This window comes from Rhinoderma darwinii, chromosome 2 (assembly GCF_050947455.1).
Source record: "Rhinoderma darwinii isolate aRhiDar2 chromosome 2, aRhiDar2.hap1, whole genome shotgun sequence".
In the NCBI taxonomy this organism is placed as follows: domain Eukaryota; kingdom Metazoa; phylum Chordata; class Amphibia; order Anura; family Rhinodermatidae; genus Rhinoderma; species Rhinoderma darwinii.
The window spans coordinates 91,081,010-91,103,162 of record NC_134688.1 but is presented as its reverse complement, the minus strand read 5'-3'; the positions used below and the strand labels follow the sequence as shown (position 1 = coordinate 91,103,162).

The 22,153-nt window shown below is 42.4% G+C and overlaps 1 protein-coding gene across 1 annotated transcript in view; it reads left to right on the top strand.

Moving 5' to 3' along the window:
* Positions 1-1,053: 1,053 nt before the first annotated feature.
* RAPGEF3 (Rap guanine nucleotide exchange factor 3) overlaps positions 1,054-22,153 on the top strand; it is a 113,377-nt gene continuing 92,277 nt past the window's right edge. Inside the window, exon 1 of the mRNA XM_075850124.1 lies at positions 1,054-1,336. Within this exon, the coding sequence (XP_075706239.1) occupies positions 1,172-1,336 (165 nt within the window). The 5' untranslated portion in view covers positions 1,054-1,171. The remainder of the gene's footprint in view (positions 1,337-22,153) is intronic.

Sequence of the window (22,153 nt, the reverse complement as noted above, 5' to 3'; positions counted from 1 at the left end):
TATGTGGCATATATGGCATATTCAGGCTTAGTGGTGTATTCAGGCTTAGTGCCTAGGGCAGAGAGCTGTAAATATAGCATTGTGTAGAAGGGAACATTATACATTAATAAAGCATTGTCTATTCTATAATGCACAGTATCTGTGTGGCTTCTGCTTTTTATCTTATACCTCCCACATTCTCCGTTCATTCCCCAGCACTTATGCATTATCTCCCTCCCTGCTCATGTCCCTCCTCCTTTCTGCTTTCTTGGGAGTGTTCATGTCTTCAGAGCGTCTTAGGTGACCTGCCAAGTGTTTGTATAGTTGTAGCAGTCAGAGCCAGTGTGTGTGTGTGAGTACAAGACATTGTTTCCTCTTCACTGCTCTCATTGTAACATCAACTCTTCTCTGACTTCAATGCACTACCTGGACATAAGGGATCAAGAACATTTCACACCTGCTCCTACAGTAGGGACCATCACTCCCTGCTCTGCTAACCTGCCCGACCACTTCTATACAGGTGCCCCAGGCATTGTTGTGGTAGGCACAAGCTTTTAAGAGGTTTGTATAGCAACAAGCTGTAGTTCATTTGGAGAGTGAAAGAGTAAACTCATAAGGACAGCATTGCTGGGAGTTGAGCTTTTTTTGGAGACATCTATATGGAAAGAGAAGTTTTACAGAGGGTTTGATTTTTTGTTTTTAGTGCATCTTCTGTGTGAAGTTGAAAGAACAGAGACTCTACAAGACTTTTTGGTTGACAGGTTGGATTTAAAAGGAACAGATTCCGTGAGAGCCGAGTCCAGATTCTGCATCAGAACGCTGCGCTGAAGATGAAGTTCTAAAACTCCTTATGGGAACTTGTTACTAGACCCATCGTCAAGGCTGGATACAACCATAATATAATTGCTCATAATTGACTTCACAAAACCTGCTCCATTTGATGTAAACCTATGACTTGCCAGATTGTTTACTTGAGATGAAGATGATCAGATATCATCTGTACCTTGTAGGAACTAACATTCCACTTCTTAAAAATGTTATTTTAACCTAATCATATTGGTTTAGCAGGTTCGAAGTCAATTTGTCTTCCAAAGAATACAACATTTGAATAAGTCAACGTGGAGACTACATTGAGATGGGAGAACATTAAGCTGCTGGGATACTGAAGACAGTGAATCGCAGTGTTTGTCTCATGCTGGTCTTGACCACTGGGGTCTCCTTGATTCCACATCAGATTTTACATTTATATGACATGAGGCACAGGAGCAAGATGCATTTTTTTAGGAGTTATTCCTATGAGATTCAAGTGGACCAGAGAGCCGAAGACGTTGCCAGCAGCATTCAAGGGATCAGATGGGTATGTATGTTTTCTGTGGACATTGAAATGTTTGCCATGAGATTTAGTGTTACTGTATAATCAGTTGTCATAATAAGAAGCATGTTTACTAATAGTTAACCTTCATTGTACTATAGCTACACCTTCATTATTTTCTATTTTAGGAAAGGACAATTATGATTTGTATTCCAAGAATGCAATAGATAAAATGTGAAGCTGTCATGTACATGTTGCAGTGGCATTTGTAGAGAGCAAACAACCTGCAATTATGATCATACATGACATTTCTACAGTTGTTTTCAAGAAGAGATTGTAAGCTCTATCGCTATGTGTCCTGCTGCACTACATTTTCTTAAATGCTTACATAAAAATACAGGTGTGACAGCAGCTAACCTCAATATCCCATTAACCTCCCTTTCGAAAAACAAGTCCAGAAGGCTCATGTCGGAGGAATTGTTTCTCATGATCCTTACACTGGAGTTATTGTCAAAAAATGTTGTAAGAGAGACATGGATTGGGGTTGATGGAAATTGGGGTTTGGCCTGGATTTGCAGGCTCTGACAGGACCCAATACACCCTCCATGTGCCATTGTGTGGTGCCGCTGTGAAGCAATACTTCTAAAGGGAGAATACCCCTGTAATACAGCATGTGACAATAATACACCATGATTTATTTTATATCGTAAAATACTGTATAAAATCACGTGGGCACAATATGGGCCCATAGAAGTCTATGGCTGCCATATTATGGATCCACGTGGTTGTGTGCATGAGGTCTAAGTCTTTCTTAAAACAGTTTGCAGTAAAATGGATCTATAAAGCGTACAATAAGTAGTAATACTACACATATATATACAGTATATATATATATATATATATATATATATATATATATATATATAATATTACTTACTCAAGAATATTAGCTACTTCCTCACTCAAGAGTACACAGCAATCACAGGCTGTAGCCGTGCCATACTTACTGACATCAACACAGTTGCTGGAGTCGTCACGTGCCAGCATGGCACATCACGTCTTCAGCCAATGTTAACACAAGTCAGTGCTGGACCATGGCCTGGTGGCATTGGCGAGGCGGTGGATTTAAAGACTGATTATGGGTTATTTTTTTTTTTTTACCTGGAGTTATCTCATTTGCAGCTCTATTTTTTTTATTTTTTTTAGTAAAGCTCGAAAACCACTTTAAATGATCATGTACGAGGTAGATGTAGGTCAGTCGCTGAATGGTTGTTAACATTTTTTACACTTTTGTTCTTTATCACTAACAATCTAATTCCGCTGGCCAAAATGACAAAACTAGATATTATAGTGAAAGTTATTTTTTTGTAATTATTATTCAGTATGCAAATATGTTAAACATATTGGTAAATGTATAGCATTATGTAATAAATCAAGTTTTGATTCAGGTCAGCGACTAATGATGAAAAGTATTGATTCACCACATGATAATACAGTGCAAGATGTCCTACTTTTAAAGCATAGCCAAACTATTACACTATAAGAATCCTGACATAGGAATTATTTCTCTCTCATTTATGAGGTCACCTTTAGTATAGTTGCAAGGGGATTGCTTCTGAAATGTTTCCATCTCAGAACTGCATCTGGGTGATCAGCATACTTAGGACTCCATGTTTATAGAGATTGCTTAGTTGTATGTCTATAAAACGAAATACATATATAATGAACACTGAAAACCGCTTTCCAATATGCTTTGAGTTTATATTCCTAACTGTTTTCAACATCCCTGCTTGCAGTCAGTAAAATGAAACAATCTTGTTTACAGTCAGAGGCTGTCCTAGTGCTGCTCAAACAGCTGAAGTTTTGTTATAATGTGTCAATCTACAGTAGGATAGTGAAATCAAACCTGGAGTCCAGGACAGGAATTAGGCTGCACTTATGTTTAGCTCACATAAAATGTATGTTTCCATTCAATGACAGCAAGCAGACAATGGTGAGGAATAAAGATTAGTTGCATAACTATTCATTTTGCAATGATTAAGCTTTATTTACATAAGCATTGACAAACCCTTGAATATCAGCACACACTAATCCTGTTTTTATTTTCTCTTTATACATGTAGTGTGTTCTAATCTAGTCTGACACTGGTCCAGGCCACACGTTATAGTGATATTGGGCAATTTGGCTCATTATTTTATTATTATTAGGCCTAATTCACACAGATCGTGTGAAGGGTCCGTGGTAAAATAGGACATGTCCTATCTTTTCACGCATCACGCATCCCTCCATAGACTCTCATCTATGGGGGATGCGAGACATCTCGTCCCGCAGCACCCGAGGTGCGCAACGCTCGTGTAAATAAGGCCTCACTGTGTTTGGTCCAAATATAATGCTCATACCACATAATTATGTAAAGCAAAACAATCAAGTCATTTGGGTGCTAAGCCTAGGTTGTACAAGACTTGTCCAGATAAGGTCTCATGCACATGGCCGTTTTATGGCAACGTTCCGAACAGAGCTATAATAGGTCTGTAATAGAGGTGCATGAGGCCCCTACTGTACCTCCTTATGTCTTCATTTTCATATTTATGAAAATGAAGACATTTATTTTGTAGATTTCTGTACAAATAAATTGTGGCCTGATCCATCTGATGCCATATTTACTGAGGTATTCTCCCTTAGAAGCAAATATAGTAGAGGAGAACATCTGCGAACATATAGAGCATAACAGAGCCTGTATGGCAGTGCATAGAGGCCTCCTAGAATGGAGTTGTACAGCCTCAACGCACTTTAGAACGTCCACATGGGAAATCCTAAGACAATTGATTGTTTGAACTTACGGCATCTTAACAACTAACAGTTGAAAAACATTTGAAAGAAATGGCCAGGATATTTAAGTTATCATATTTATATTATAGACAAAATAAAACCAGCTAATGGTTGTTGTCACTGGAAATGTCAAATGATAAATCCTTATATCTATCAGCTTCACACCAATGCCTTCATATCCTTCTACTAATGCTGAGCCCTCATTAACATTAGATGCCAGAATGGTTATACATTATCCAAACTAGGATGAGCCACGTACACAAACTGTATGCATTGCTTCTATAGAATTACTTTATCGATGCACATACATTCATCAATCATGGTCCCCAAGATCTTGTTTCTAGATTTTGATCTAGTAAATTACAGTCAAAGGAACGTTACAAACATTCAGGACAAACCTTGTTCATATTCCCAATAGGGACGTTATAGAGAAGGGTTTACGGCTTAGGACCTACCTCTATGAGTCAGAGTGAAGAGTCACTGGCAAGCCGCTGCAGGGGAAATGTATAGCTGGCTTCATTATCCACTGACAAATTCAGTTGTTTGTTAGGGGTTTGGGGAGCCGGATCTGCATTTATTATCTGTTCGCCATTGTTGCTCTAAAGGGATTGTCCGTGATGAGGCAACCCCTATACTCACTTTCTGTACTGAATCTAATTGCAACACTTATGTCCTGAAGAAATCCTTTAAAGGGTACCTGTCACGTTAAAAATGCAGTCCGATTTGCAGTTAGCATGTTATAGAGCAGAATGAGCTGAGCCGATTAATTTATAGTTTGGCGGTAAACTATTCAGCATAACTTGCAATTTACTGAACTAAACCTAATTAGTGATTGACAGCCTTTACTGTATGATTGTGCATACATAGATAGCTGTCAATACCTGAATAGGACCGCCCACCGGACTCCTAAGCCCAGAATAACCAGAAGTTTGGATCATTAAATTATAAGTTCTACTGAATATTTTCCCACTAAACAAAATATTAATCTGCTCAGCTCCTCCAGCTCTGTAACATGGTGACCACAGATAGGAATTATTTTTTTAATGTGACAGGTTCCCTTTAAGCTTTCTGAGTGGTATATGTCCGTATCATTATATCTATGCAATACACGGGCCCCGACGAGACAGCTCGTTGATCGGCGCTCATTTGTTCCTTTCACAAGGAGCTATGTATGGGCGCTCGTCCCCATACATCTCTATCATGTCGGCAGCACGTCTCCCTGTTTACACAGGGGGATGTGCTGCCGACAACGATAATATTCTATGCTGCCTAAACCATACAATCAGCCGATGAACGAGCGTTTGCTCGTTCATCAGCTGATTGCTGCCCTGTTTACACAGGGCAATTATAGGGAACAAGTTTTTTGTAAACGTTTGTTTGCCTGATAATTGGCACGTGTAAAAGGGCCTTTAGTCTATGTTCTTGTCAATGCAGGCAAGGCAAGTTATTTCCTGTTATTTACCATGTGAATATAGCTGAATGGCATGGTAATCAGATTTCATTAGACCTTATGAATGAAGCAATCAGTAGCTTTCTCTTATGAATGATGGGATATGGACACAAGCTACAGGGGTGTATCAAGAAACCATGGGACCACATGGCAAAACTTAGAATGGGGTCCTAGCTCAAGCACAATCTGCAGCAGGTAAGTTCAGGATGCGAAAAGTAGATGATTATTTTGGTCTTCACTCCGTCCCTAGTGACTTTTCCTCCTTCCTATGATCTTCTAGTGATCTAAATTCACCTTTCTTCTGCCCCATTAATAAGAAGATCTGAGTAGAAGTTGGTCTTCTTAATTGCTAGGCCTTATAGCAGCTATTATGCCTGGTACCCTGGTAGTTACACCCATGACAAGCCTATCAATCCCATGCCTGCCTAATATCACTAAGTAGGGAACACAATCTATTGGCAACTTTCACATCGATATTTTTTAAATATGTCTGAAATGCAGGAGGTATTTGGTACCCTATACACCTCTCAATCCAGTCAGTCCGCCTGCAGAATATATTCATATTGTCACTCTGCTACCCCGGCACCGTTGGAATCAGCCCCTTTTCTAGTGAAAGAAAACGAATTAGCGATATTGTTACCAACAGTTATTGTTCATGACTCCCCAATAAAACTGAACGCTCGGTACAGCTGCCGCATTGATAATAATGCTAGGGCTTCACAGACGACACTTAGATAATAATATCAGATTTTAACGGACAACTTAGACAATTGAGGTTTATCCTTTTGCTCTGGCATTGCAAGTTGCTAATTTTGCCTCAGAGACACTACCGCTGAGGTTCCATTACTCGTAGGCCTTATTCTATACCTCCCAACCTTCACGTATCACAAAGAGGGACAACCGATGTGGCGCACGTAGGCAATTTTTTCCCTTTTAAACCACACTTCTAATTCCACCCAATCCCCGCCCATACACACCCAGTTCAGCCCACACAGTATCATGCGCCCATAGTGCCTCCCACACAGTATAATGCCTTCTAGCTGCCACTATACAGTATAATGCCCCGTAGTTGTCCCCATACAGTATAAAGCCCACACAAATGCCCCTTACAGTATAATGCCCACACAGATTCTCCCATGCAGTATAATGGCCAAACAAATTCCCCCATACAGCATAATGCCCCCATAGCTGCCCCATACAGTATAATGCCCCATAGCTGCCCCATAGAGCTTAATGTCCCCATACAGCATAATGCCCCCATAGATGCCCCCATACAGTATAATGCCCCCTAGCTACCCTTATACAGTAAAATGCCCCCAAAGCTGCTCCTAGTGCCAGTGCCCACATATAAAGTGCTAGTGCTCTTGTAGATAGTTTCCCTATATAATGCCACAGTGTCCATGTTGATTGTGCCCATGTAGATAGTGCCTCTATATAGTTCTGCAGTGTCCGTGTTGATAGTGCCACACCCCCCTTAAAGATATCGCCACCTCCCTGTAGGTAGCGCTACCCCCCATGTAGATAATGCCACACCCACCTTGAAGATAGCGCCACCCCCCATAGACAGCGCCATTAGGACTCCGTCTAGGAGCGGAATCCCCAGCCAGAGCATAGGCCAGGGATTCCGCTCCTAGAGGGAAGCCCTGATGTCACTGTCCATATATAGCAGTGACATCTGGGGCTTCTCTTTGAGCGAAATCCCCCGTTGTCGACTCTAGCCGGGGATTCCGCTCCAGGAGGTGTCCCTGGCGTCAATGACCATACATGGACTATGACTCAAGGGTTTCCTCTAGGAGCGGAATCCCCGGCCAGATCATCGGCAACGGAGATTCTGCTCAAGGAGTAGCCACTGACGCCACTGTCCAGACATGGACAGTGATGTCAAGGGCTTCCCTAGGCACAGTGCTTAAAGTAGCGCTGTGCCCGAGAAGCCCTTGGCGAGCGGAGGAGCTCCTATTGCTCCTCTGCTCTGAACTAATGCTGAAACAGGGAGCTGATGGTTCCTTGCTTCAGCATTGGTTTCAACTGTATTTGCGTCATGAGGTCACAGATACAGTTGACAACGGGACATACCACCGGCCGCTCGGGGCAGCGGGACAACACCCGGAATCTGGGACTGTCCCGCTGAAACCGGGACGGTTGGGAGGTATGCTTATTCACATGAACGTATTTCACGTCTTTGTGCTGTCCGTTTAAATAACAGACAGCACAACGACCAATGCAATTCAATGGGACTATTTACACATCCATATTTTCTCACGGTGTCCGTTGCGTGAAATTCACTGCATGTCCTATTCTGGTTCGTTTTTGCAAATCAAGGGGACAGCACACAGACGACATCTGTGTGCTGTCCGTTTTTCACGCATCAGTTGCTAAAGAGATGAAAAGAAAAAAAAAGAGTAAAACCAGGAATGCTTGCAGAGGAAAAACACAGACAAGATAAACGGATGTCACACAGAAACCACACTGACGCAACACGGACAGTTATATGCATAAAAAAGGCCCATTTTTTGCAGACACAAATCGGACACGCTCGTGTGAATAAGGCCTAAGTCTAGTGTATTCCTGTTCTGTTCTATCATTAATCAGCTTTTAATATGTTACCATGTGAAAAACACAATACAAGATACTAGTGCTGAAATACCTGAATACATTTTAACTATTTTCCATCCTGGCCTGTAAGCGCTAGTCCACACGCTTGCTGTTTTTTTTCCGGCCGGAATTTCGGATGGAAAAAATGCAGCAGAATACAGTAGCAGCATAGTGGATGAGATTTCACAAATTTCATCCACATGCTGCGTAAAATTTCCAAGCCAAAATTGACCTGCGGTGCGTATTTTTCGGACCGCAAAATGTGAGTTCCTGCTACAGAAAGCGTGCAGAATTGCTGCGTATTTCAGAGGAGATATCTCCATCTCCTAACATTGGGAAAAACGCAGCAATTTATGCACCATTTTCTGACATAAAAACTGCAGGAAATCGTGCATTTTTGCCACAGGGGAAAGCCTTTGACTTATAACGAAATTGAGGCAGAAATTTTCTGCAGCAATTTCGTTGTGTGTGGACAAGCCCTAAGACAGTGATCTCCAATCTGTAGCCCTTCAGTGGTTGTGAAACTATAACTCCCAGAACGCCGTGACAGCCGCACTCACTACTGTAAGGCCTTATTCACACCAGAGGCGTAGCTAGGTTCTCCTGCACCCGGGGCAAAGATTCAGTTTGGCGCCCCCCCCCCCCAACTTATTTCCCGACATCTCCTTCCCCCTCGCCATGTTTTCTTTCCCTACCAATCAATGAGGTGTAATTTTTTTTCACGATTTTTTTAATGTAACGCGAGTATAAAAGCATTTCTACATTTTACAAGCGATGTAGACCTATAATGTAATTAACATAAAAATAAATTAAAAGAAAATAAATTAAAGAGGCCACACACAGCCCCCTATAGATAGCGCCACACAGAGCCCCCCTGTAGATAGCGACACACAGCACGCTTCCCCCCTAGTAGATAGCGCCACACTCCCACCCCTTGTACTTAGCGCCACACTGTGAACAGACCGGTGAGTGGTAGCCTACCGCTACCACTCTCCGCTCTGCCTGGTGTGACTTACCGGAGGAGCCGAGGAGGTCATGCGGCGCAGGCAGCGGCGGAGTTCCTTCTCACTAGGGTCGGTGCAGACAGGGCCGGCCTTCGCTTGGATGGCGCCCTGTGCGGGACTCTCTATTGCCGCCCCCTACACAAACCAAAAATTAACCACATATAGGGACACGCTGGAACATATATACTGTACATACATAAAGATAGATATTTAGACATACAGGGAAATATACATACACACATCTGGAATATATACATACAGGTAAATATATAGACGTACAGACACATATACACACACACACACACCGGCAGATAAATACACAGACAGAAACATATACAAATACATAAAAGGCACAAATATACAAGCAAAAAGACACATTCACAAACAGACCCATATATACCCACACAGGCACATATGTACACAGCACAGATAATGTAGTAGTGTTACCTGCAGTCCTATGTAACAACACAGATAACACAGTGATAACTCTCTGAGTACTGATAATGTAGTTGTGTCCCCTGCAGTCCTATGTAACACCACAGATAACACACAGTGATAACTCTATGAGTACAGATAATGTAGTAGATGCTACCTGCAGTCCTATGTAACACCACAGATAACACAGTGATAACTCTCTGAGTACTGATAATGTAGTTGTGTCCCCTGCAGTCCTATGTAACACCACAGATAACACATTGTGCTAAATTACAATCTCAGCTCTGCTACACAGTACAGATAATGTAGTAGATGTTACCTGCGGTCCTATGTAACACTACAGATAGCACCAGGGGCGTAACTAGGAAAGACTGGGCCCCATAGCAAACTTTTGACTGGGGCACCCCCTCCCCTGGGTGTCACACACAGCCCCCCTTCTAGATAGTGCCTTTTTTATAGCCCCCCTGTAGATATCTACAAAGGGGGCTGTATGGCGTTATCTACAGGGGGGGGCTGTATGGCGTTATCTACAGGGGGGGCTGTATGGCGTTATCTACAGGGGGGGCTGTATGGCGTTATCTACAGGGGGGCTGTACGGCGTTATCTACAGGGGGGGCTGTATGGCGTTCCCTATAGGGGAGGCTGTACGGCGTTCTCTACAGGGGGGGCTGTATGGCGTTCCCTGCAGGGGGGAGGCTGTACGGCATTCTCTACAGGGGGGGGGGGGGGCGCTGTATGGCGTTCCCTACAAGGGGGGGCAGTATGGCGTTCCCTGCAGGGGGGGCTGTATGGCGTTATCTACAGGGGGGTCTGTATGGCGTTATCTACAGGGGGGGCTGTATGGCGTTCCCTATAGGGGGCTGTACGGCGTTCTCTACAGGGGGGCTGTATGGTGTTCCCTGCAGGGGGGAGGCTGTACGGCGTTCTCTACAGGGGGGAGGCTGTACGGCGTTCTCTACAGGGGGGGCAGTATGGCGTTCCCTGCAGGGGGGGCTGTATGGCGTTCTCTACAGGGGGGCTGTATGGCGTTCTCTACAGGGGGGGCTGTATGGTGTTCCCTGCAGGGGGGGGCTGTATGGTGTTCCCTGCAGGGGGGGGCTGTATGGCGTTATCTACAGGGGGGGGGCAGTATGGCGTTACCTACAGAGGGGGCTGTATGGCGCTAACGCAATACAGCCCCCCTTGTAGAGAACGCCATACAGCCCCCCTGTAGAGAACGTCATACTGCCCCCCCCCCTGTAGGGAACGCCATACAGCCCCATCTCCCCAAAAAATCCGACCTACAGTGTGTCCTACAAAAGACATATATCCCCTCTCCACAGGACTGGGGATACATGTGTGATTGCTGGCAGTGATAGGGAGAACAGGGGACTGGTCACGCATGCGCACAAGCACGACCGGCGCTCCATTCATTTCTACGGAGAAGCCGACACAGACCCCGGAAGTCCGAGGTTTGTGATGGAGAACATTGGGGGGGGGACTTTCAATCCCCCGTTCTCCCTATCACTGCCAGCGATCACACATGTATCCCCAGTCCTGTGGAGAGGGGATACATGTCTTTTGTTTAATGGCAGAGCGGGGAGATACCTCCCTACTCTGCCGTAGTGTTCAGTGGCGTCCCGCTGTAGCAGCCATAGCGGCTGCTAGCGGAGCCTCCGGCCATGGGGGGGGGCCCGTGCCGGCGGGCGACACGGGCCCCCTCATGCCGCGGGCACCGTAGCAGCCGCTACTGCTGCTACGGTGATAGTTACGCCACTGGATAGCACACTGATAACTCTCTGAGTACTGATAATGTAGTTGTGTCCCCTGCAGTCCTATGTAAAATCACAGATAACACATTGTGCTAAATTACAATCTCAGCTCTGCTACACAGTACAAATAATGTAGTAGATATAAGAGACAAACACATGCAGAGACACAGACAGACAGAGACACACACAGACAGACAGAGACACACAGACAGACAGACAGACAGACAGACAGAGACACACACACAGACACACACACACACACACACACACACACACACACACACACACACACACAGAGACACACACAGACAGACACACACAGACAGACAGAGACATACACAGACAGACAGACATACACACACTCACTCACCATATCTCCTTGCTGACAGGTGAGGACAGGCTGTGGGCGGAGCTTCCTCTCTGCTTCTCGGCAGAGCACAGATCACAGAGTGGAGGCAGATGCTGGAAGGCTGCAGCACGGGAGTGGACCTGTCCCCTGACCTGAGTTCATCTGACCTCATGTCACTGACGTGAGGTCAGGTGACTGGACTGGTCCACTCCATGGCTGTCACAGACCCCAGTCAGAACGCCCTATATTTCCTGGCTCTTCCTAAGCTGCTGCAGGTGTCCTACATACGGGGCGCCTGTCAGCAGCGATCAGCTGCTCTTCGGCGCCCCCCCTTCCCTTGCGCCCGGGGCAAATGCCCCGCCTGCCCCCCCCTAGCTACGCCCCTGATTCACACGAACGTCATATATGTCTGTGTGCTGTCCGTTATAACAACGGACAGCACACGGGCCTATGCAATTCAATGAGGCTATTTAGACATACGGTTCTTTCCGTTTCGTGAAACTCACTGCATGTCTAAACTAGTCCGTTTTTGCGGACCACTCGACCCATTGAAGTCCATGGGTTTTTGAAAATCACGGACAGCACACAGACTTCATACGTGTGCTGTCCGTGTTTCACACAACAGTTGCTGAAGAAAAGCTGAGAATAAAATAAAGTAAAAAAACAGTGCACCAACACTCACATCAAAAACTGATGCCACACGGAACAAACACTGATGGCAAGAAAAACGCTGCATGTTTTACGCATGCAAAACGGACACGTTCATGTAAATAAGGACTAAAGGTTCATATTTGAGGTTTTACGCAGATTTAGCTAGAAGCAGGTAATATTGAAATGCTTAAAAATCAAAACCTAATTATGAATAGGGCAGAACCAATATGATTTTTTATTTGTGATGCGGTGCGGTTTGGTTATTTAGATTCTTGCTACCCTTTGTTGATGTGCACCTACTATTTTCTGCTTACGCAAAACATGTCATACAAATGCACAACCAAAGTATTAAAACCACATTTGATCTTATTCACCACATAAAAATCTCCATTGTTATGCAGTCACATTCTCCCCTACTGCTTGGTGTGTGCGTGTGTTTTACAGTAGTTTTAGTTGTACTGAAGTACTGCGATTATATCCATGAAGCAGGAGGCTCAGTATTAACAATGCAATGATCGCTCTCCATGTGAGAAATTGCTGCAGTGCGTGAAGGACAGAGAAAATGTGCCTTGAAATGAAAGCAAAGTAAAGTCATTTTACATTTTCCTTTTTGCAGCACGTCCTGTTGTAAATTGCAAGTCCTGTATTTAATCTGATAAAGTAGCCGTCAGCGCTGGTCATATTTATACAGCATATGAGGTGATATGAAAGTCACGGGCTCTGCTATGTGGCAATGTCAAATATTTAGAAGAGTATAGAAGGGAAAAAGTGAGGAGAGTTAAGAGTGTCAGCGTGGAAGGAGCTAACGAGTGGAAATATTTGTTCAAGGTGCTGCTGACGTTCATAGGCAGCGGAACCGTGACATAAGGAGCCAAACCAGGTAAATATTAAGCACATAACACTTGTCTCCCTGTAACCATTGAGTCATGACAGGAAAGTGAGCTGCCTTAGATCTCCATTGTGCTCTCACTAAGGATTTTCATCAAAGGGGGAAAACTACCACAAGAACTAAATATACCACCTAATAATGGGGCAAGTCAGTAAATTTACAAATTGGTCGAAAATGTTTGTCGTTTTAAAGTCTCAGATTTTGTTTTAGTGTCTTCAAGTAGTTGTTGGTAACCGATAAGCCTTTACCATATGGCCAATTAGGTTCTTGGCTCTGAAGCACCACATATTATCCCCTAAAACCACTCGATTTGACACCAGTTGATTTTATCCAGTGCCCTATAATCAGGGCTGGATTGCGGTACCTTGGATCCGCTAGTGAAAATGATTCTATACAGAACATGTGCACGTCCACTCTTCATTTCATCATAAGCTTTGCTATCATTGCACATACAGGAAATATAATCAACAAGGTCTAATAAGTTATTTATGAATAAAAAATGGACCCTAGTGGCAAGTGATTGGCTCCAGAGTCAGCTCCAAATGGGTTTGTCTTCTGCTGGAGCTTTGGCGGCCATTATTATGTTAGAGCCTGTGCCTAGGTCTTTAAAGAGGCTCTGTCACAAGATTTTCAAACCCCTATCTCCTATTGCAGCAGATCGGCGCTGCAATGTAGATTACAGTAACGTTTTTTTTTTTCAAAAACGAGCATTTTTGGCCAAGTTATGACCATTTTTATATTTATGCAAATGAGCCTTTATTAAGTACAACTGGGCGTGTTTAAAGTTATGTCCAACTGGGCGTGTATTGTGTGTGTTACATCTGGGCGTTTTTACTTGTTTTACTAGCTGGGTGTTGTGAATGGAAGTGTATGATGCTGACGAATCAGCATCATCCACTTCTATTCACAACGCCCAGCTTCTGGCAGTGCACAGACACACAGCGTGTCCTCGCTCATCCGACGCGATGAAGTTCCTGTGGGAGGAAGTGAGTGACGTCACAGCGTGATCTCGCGAGAACACGCTGTGTGTCTGTGCACTGCCAGAAGCTGGGTGGTAACGAAGAGAAGTGGATGATGCCGATTCGTCAGCATCATGCACTTCTATTCACAACGCCCAGCTAGTAAAACAAGTAAAAATGCCCAAATGTACACACACAATACACGCCCACTTGGACATAACTTTAAACACGCCCAGTTGTACTTAAGAAAGGCTCATTTGCATAAATATAAAAATGGTCATAACTTGGCCAAAAATGCTCGTTTTTGAAAAAAAACAAAACGTTACTGTTATCTACATTGCAGCGCCGATCTGCTGCAATAGGAGATAGGGGTTTGAAAATCTGGTGACAGAGCCTCTTTAAGTATCAAAGGGGAGAGAATAGACATGGACCGCACATCCACTGTATACAATGATCAATTGCGGCTAGGCAAAATATTTAAATATGAACGAGAGGTTCTTTGTAACATTTTGATCAAATTGTATGCAAGCCCACTTGCCACTTCACGGCGACCTCTTCGACGCGATGAAGTTCCTGTGGGAGGAAGTGAGTGACGTCACAGCGTGATCTCGCGAGGACACACTGTGTGTCTGTGCACTGCCAGAAGCTGGGTGGTAACGAAGAGAAGTGGATGATGCTGATTCGTCAGCATCATACACTTCTATTCACAACGCCCAGCTAGTAAAACAAGTAAAAACGCCCAGATGTACATACACAATACACGCCCACTTGGACATAACTTTAAACACGCCCAGTTGTACTTAAGAAAGGCTCATTTGCATAAATATAAAAATGGTCATAACTTGGCCAAAAATGCTCGTTTTTGAAAAAAAAAAACACGTTACTGTTATCTACATTTCAGCGCCAATCTGCTGCAATAGGAGATAGTGGTTTGAAAATCTGGTGACAGAGCCTTATGTACCTTGTAATGGCAGTACAATGAAAAGTAGCTTTTATATTATCCCCACTTTCCACATAATAGCGGTCCAGCCAGTAAGAGAACACAAATTAAGGCTGTCCGAGGGTGTCCAGCTACATGAAAAAGGGTTTTCCAAACTGGACAAATCATAGTTTCCATTTCATGAAGTCAACAGAGTCTTCAGATCAGAAAATGTTCCTTATTTTGATTTTATTTATATCTGCAAATTCTGTCATTGAGAGAGTTATTAAATGGTGGAATCTTTCCAGTATTCTCTGACCCTCTTGAAATTCCCCTGCCTTTATTGACGCCTGTTACTGTTTGCAATGTATTGTTATCACTGTATATATCAGTGCTGCTGTTCTTTATCATCCAAAATAAAAAGAAAAAACATGAACATTTTAAAAATGTATCCTAGTAGCGCCAAATATTATTAACCCCCATTATGACAGGGCCAAATATGTTGACAATGTAGATTATTACTTAGTGACTAAAAGTATAACTTTTTACGGTGGTCACTATGGGGTCTTATTCTGATGAATATGCTGATAAAACAGGAGCAAGTGTTCTCCGATCCCAGACGTTAAACTACTTAAAAGCCACCGTCAATAGGAACCGCAGCATTTAAATGATTTACAAATGTAGGGTGCTCCCTCCGTCACGAATCGGTTGCCCACGAATGCGATCGCAGGCCCTCAATGAGTCGTAATGGCAGCTGGGGGCCTAATAAACGCCTTCAGGCCTGGCATGGCTGTATGCCTATTAGGCCATGCCAGAAACATGACCCAATAGACTGCCTGTCAGTTTTACATTGAAATACATTATCGAAGTGATTGAATTTTTCCATTAAATGTGGTTTTATTTGGTAAAATAAAAAATTTAAATAAAAGTAAACATATATGGTATCGCCATGGTCGTAGTGACCCAAACAATAAAAAAAAACATTTTAATTAAACCACATGGTGAACGGCATAAAAAAATATAAAAATACTACATTATTGCTATTTTAACAAAAAAGTTGCCAACCTTGCAATTCATCAGGTTCGTACTCCATCACAATTATTTTTTATTTGACAAAAATATATATCTGCAATGTATGGGAAGCGCTATGGGTAGCAAAATGTCACCACAATATGCTAACCTGTTCATGGCCAAACTAGAGGAGGAGTTTTTATCAACCTGCACAACTATCAGATCTCCGGTACATTGATGACCTGTTGATAATCTGGACAGGCTCTGAACATGAATTGCTTTCTTTCCATTAAAACTTCAACAAGTTCCATCCTACCATCAAACTCACTCTCAACTACTCTACATCTCAAATACATGAGAGACAATACCATACAAACCACAATCCACCATAAACGTACAGGCCGTCCAGCATATCTGAGATGGAACAGCTTCCATCTTAGACACATAAAGAAATCCATCATCTACAGCCAGGCTCTGCGGTACTTACGGATCTGTTCAGACTGTGAAGACCGCAAACAATACCTGCTATCACTGAGGAATACATTCCTACAACAGGGATACCATCCAAGGATTATAGATGATCAGATCTACAAAACAACAAGAATTCCAAGGAGCAATCTTCTGGAGTACAAAAAGAAGGAAGACAACAGCAGGGTGCCCCTAGTGGTCATATACAACCCACAAATGAACATTTTGAGGAAAATTGCTGCTGATCTCCAACCTGTATTCAACAAAGACAATAAACTGAAGGAAATATTCCCTGATCTACCTCTCCTTGCATACAAACAACCACCAAACCTAAGGATTCTCCTGGTCAGAAGTGCCTCTCACCACCATCAGACACTGGCACCATCAGACACCTTTCCTTGCAACAGTAGAAAATGCAAGACCTGTACCAACATCTTGTCATCAAACATCACCCACATCCCAAACACGCAGCAGGACTATAAAATCACTGGCACGTTCTCCTGTACATCCTCCAATGTAGTGTACATGATCCTGTGTACAAGGTGCATAGATAAAGGAATCTACATTGGGGAAAGCATACAAAAACTACAAACCAGGATGAATCTTCACAGACATACAATAAAACAGGAGGTGGATACACCCGTGGGAAAACATTTCTCTGGACCTGATCACAGTTTGGCAGATTTAAAAGTCCTAATACTAAAGGGTCATTTTAAGAACAACAGAGAAAGAATTCATACTGATGATAAAATTCCAGTCATTGACACAAGGCCTCAATCTAACGCCTGGATTTATGAGCCACTACATGGACACAAGTCACATCCCCCATCAGACTGACTCCAGATCCCTTAAGTCCTAAATCATCACCCCTATAATCTCAGTTTTATTGCCCCGGCTTATCTTAATGATATATCACCACATGTACTAATTGTCCTTGTGTAAAGAGATTTTTACACCAGGCGATTATCAAGCAGACGAGCGTTCATATAACGCTCATTGCCGATAATTGCCCTGTGTAAACAGGGCAGCAATCAGCAGATACACGAGCAAACGCTCGATCAACTGCTGATCGCATCGTTTTAAAAAAGTTAAATATTATAGTTGTCGGCAGCACGTCTTTCCATGTAAACAGGGAGACGTACTGCCGACATGATAATAACGTATGGGGACGAGCGATCGGAGTAACGACCGCTAGTCCCCATCCATAGCTCCGTGTGACAGGAGCAAACGAGCGCCGTCAATGATGTCGATTATCGGACGGTGTAAAAGGGCATTTACATCTTAAATGTTGTGCTTTTTTCTAAGTCATTCATTTGTAAACTGCCTGAAGAAGGATCCTGTGATCTCTGAAAACTTGATTATATAATTTTTATGGTTAGCCAATAAAGGTATCATACCTTCTATACTTTTGTCTTTTTTAACAAAAAGGTATTTCGACTGCACTATTGATTCCATCTAAAAAACGGAAACCTGCCGGAACGGTGACAATTGGAAACCATTAGCAATGTTTCCGTCACCATTGATATCAATGGTGATGCAAACGGAAGCTAAGGTTTCCGTTTAACTTTCCGTTGCGGGGTTCCGCAACGGAAACCTCAGACGGAACCCCTGAACAGAAAGCAAACGCTGATGTGAACCGGCCCTTAATTATATGTACTTCAAAATAGTGCTATTGACAAATACTGCTCATTCCGCAAAACACAAGCCCTAAAACAGGAATGTCAAAATTTTTTAGTTATGGCTTTTTGAATGCGAAAATAAAACAAATGCTATAAACAGGCTTGTCAGTAAAGGGTTAAAGGTTATAATTTTCCATTTCTTTCTGGAATTATTGGTGAGGTTTTTTTAGTTAAACAATTATTATTTAAGTGATTACACATTGTTTTAATTTTTTTTAATTTTTTCACAAGTCAGGAAATATTATAAATTAGATTCTAATTTATAACATTTCCATGTGCTGGTCACTGGAGGGAGCAGTTCCCAAAATTGCAGCAGGGTCAATGTGGTAAAGCAACCTCATTGCTTTATGCTGCAAATTTGGGGTAGACATACTCGCTCTAGTGTCCACACACAATCCCCCCTCTCTTATTCTGGCTAGTGCCAGGAGAAGGAGGGGGTTGAATCTTCAAACCTCCTACACTGTGTGCCGCCATTTTCTGAGCGACTGTACAGTGTAGGAGGATTAGATACAGTGCTAAGCAGACAGTATAACACTAACATACATGAACATAATACACACATCACATACGCAAACATAACTTACCTTCTCCTGCCGCCTCTGCTCCTATTCCTTGCGCCTTCGCTTCCTTGAACATATGGCCAGAAGCCGCGGCCATAAGTCGTCATCTGACTATCCGGCAGCAGCTTCCGGTCCACATGAAAATGGTGCCGGATTTCGCTTTGCTAACGAGCTTCGTTTTAGTCTGTGTGGGAGCGGCGCATGCGCTGTTCCCACACAGACGGCGTACGCTGCAGTGAATGGAACGGCTCCCATTCGCATTCTCTATGGGGTTGTATGTGCCGTATTCCATCTCTGTATGTGTCGTTAATCGACACATACAGAGATGAAAAAAAATGGCAGCCCCCATAAAGAAGCAGAAGTAAGAAAAAAAAAATAAGTAGAACACAAGAACACAAATAACTAAAATTTATTTTAACATCACACTAAAAGCGATATTATATATATATATATATATATATATATATATATACATATATATATATATATATATATATATATATATATATATATATATGTATGTAAAAATTTTTATTTCATGACACCTTCCCTTTAAGATTGCATTATATGTCACTGTCATTTCCCTTGGCTGCTAGGGGTCACAACTGCTAGTGGTCAGGAAGCCTGCTAGTTAGGTAGATATCATTAATGTTCATTTATTAAGTGCTATCATTTATCATAGCTATATGTTATGCAAATAACACGTAACGGCAGTATAACAAGAATGAGGAAATTACTCACAAGAGCTTACACTCCTAAGGTTAGGAGGTTAAATTAACATAAATGGGTCAATAGGTTAAGTACAAAAGATCTATTCAGGCTAATCGGAAGGCCAAATGCTTCAGTTTTAGACAGAGTGCTTGCAGATTTTTATCTCTTTTGCATACTTTTATAATTTGCTGACCCATCTTTGTTTAAGATTATAATTAAGATTATAAAGAGACGTGAGCAGAGCACATAGATATGGGAAAGCTAAGAATACAAAAACAAACATACCATATGTGAGATGCCTTATCAAAAATTAGGATACAAGGTGAACAAAGGGCCGGAAAGAAAGTATGCCCCATGTTCTATAAAACCAGCGCTGGCCTTGGATGTAGATGTAGGCTGACGGCTTTGAAGGCTATTCCAACACGTAATGCGATCTCCTTTTTTAATCTTTTTATATATTTTAATGGGAAGCGTGTTTGACCTTCATGAGTCAGGAGAATTTACCTTCTTAGGGCTCATGCACACGACCGTGCACATAATCACTGTCTGTGATTACGGGCACGGCCGGCCAATGACGGGCGCCGTCAGCTACCCGCACTTGTAGGCCATGCACCCATATAAAGTATGGGAACACGGCCCGTAAAAAGAAAAAAATAGGACATGTCCTATCTTTTGCGGAGGCTTTCTACGGCACGGACACCATCCCGTAAATATTCGTGAAGGTGTCCGTCGGCCATAGAAATGAATGGATCCGTAATTACGGACGAAATCTACGTTCGTGTGCATGGGGTTGAAGTCTTCCTTAGTTTTATTTACTTCTTTTTTTATTTATGTTTTTGGAATTTTAATGTTTATTATTTACATTTTGGTAGTACGTCAATATATAAAAATTCAGGACATCAAAAAGTTCTAGCATGACACACTATTGATAACAGTCTGTGTATTAGCCCAAATAGGTTTTTCTCGCATTTACGAAGCAAAAAAAGAAAAAAAAAAGACAAAACTTTAAGGAACATAAAATGTATGGACTATATGTATTCTAAAATCATGCAAGTATCAAAAGACACCTAGACAGGTTTAGTTTTGTATTTTCACCTTGGGTGCTGAGACACCCTCTACCACATTCAGGTGAAATCTACAACTGAGCATTTGGGAATTAGACACGTATGTACGAGAGGACAATATGCCAGAACCTGTGTTGTTCCTGTTGCAATTGTTCTGTCTGTGATCAAAATTCACTGTGCATTTGAGGCTCTACTAGGGTTTGTCCACACATAGCGGAATTGCTACATACTTTAAGTCTGGAATTGCGGACTGAAAATACGCAGCAGAATACAGTAGCAGCAAAGTGGATGAGATTTAACAAATCTCATCCACACGCTGCGTAAAAATTCCGACCAGAAATTGACCAGCGGTGCGTATTTTTTGTACCGCAGCATGTCAATTCCTACTGCGGAAAGTGGACTGCAGCAAATTCAGCACCATTTTCTGCAGTAAAAAACGCAGGAAATGGTGCGTTTTTTACCGCAGCGGAATGTCTGCTACTTTCAACAGAATTCCTGCAGCATAGTAGTCTATATCTGACATAGTAGTAGTTCTTAAATTGAAGCTCCTATGATATAGGTATAGTGTTATTGGGCGGAAGAACAGATTCCCATCTATCCCTTCTAGCTAAAGCTTAGAACAGTAGTAACCACATAGTAAATTGTGAATTACTATTAAACCCCCAACTGGTGGCCAGTAGATGTTGATGTTAGGCCACCAGAATATTTTCTTGATGACTTTAATATAGAAGTGGAAAAACACTCTACTCGTAGCTTCATGTTTAAGTGTGCCTCATATCACCCTTTTCTAGCGAAAGGTTCATTAGCAAATCATATAAAAAGACTTCTGTCTCAGTCGCTGCTTTTAGTTGGTGTGGAGCGGCCATGTAAAACACTTTCTAGTATTAGAGAGTGGGGGAGCCGAACGGTTATGAATGAAGCAGCCATGGCTGTGGAGCACATAAGTAACCAACTGTGGCTGCTATCGCTATATTGGAGATCTGAAAAAGGAGCATAACATGTTTTGCAGTAACTTCTGTGCACCACATGTGTCTATCGCTGATCTCTGGTAGATTTCCGTATTCATACTCCACAAAAAAAGAGATCCCATACTAAAAAAGTTTAATCACTCCTGGACTAGAAGATCAGTAAATGATTTATCCTTATTTAAGCCTTTTTTCACACTTCTTATTTACATTCCTTATTACAGGAGCTATGACGCATATGACTAATCCGTTGTGTAATCGATCCCATTAAAGGTCTGTCAGGTTTTCACTTTTCTTCTATATGAAAGAATAGTGCAGCAGACTCTGCTATTCTGGCCTTCAAACAGCAATGGAAACTTGATGGAACGAACCCTAACACCAATGTGAACAGAGACTTAAAGGGTATTTCCGGGACATTTATATTGGTGGGGGTCCGACTCCTGGAACACCCACAGATCAGCTGATCAGTCCCATTCACTTGAATGCTGCAGAGAGCTGCAGTACCAGGAATAATAATAATAATAATAATAATAATAATAATAATAATAATAATAATCTTTATTCATATAGCGCCAA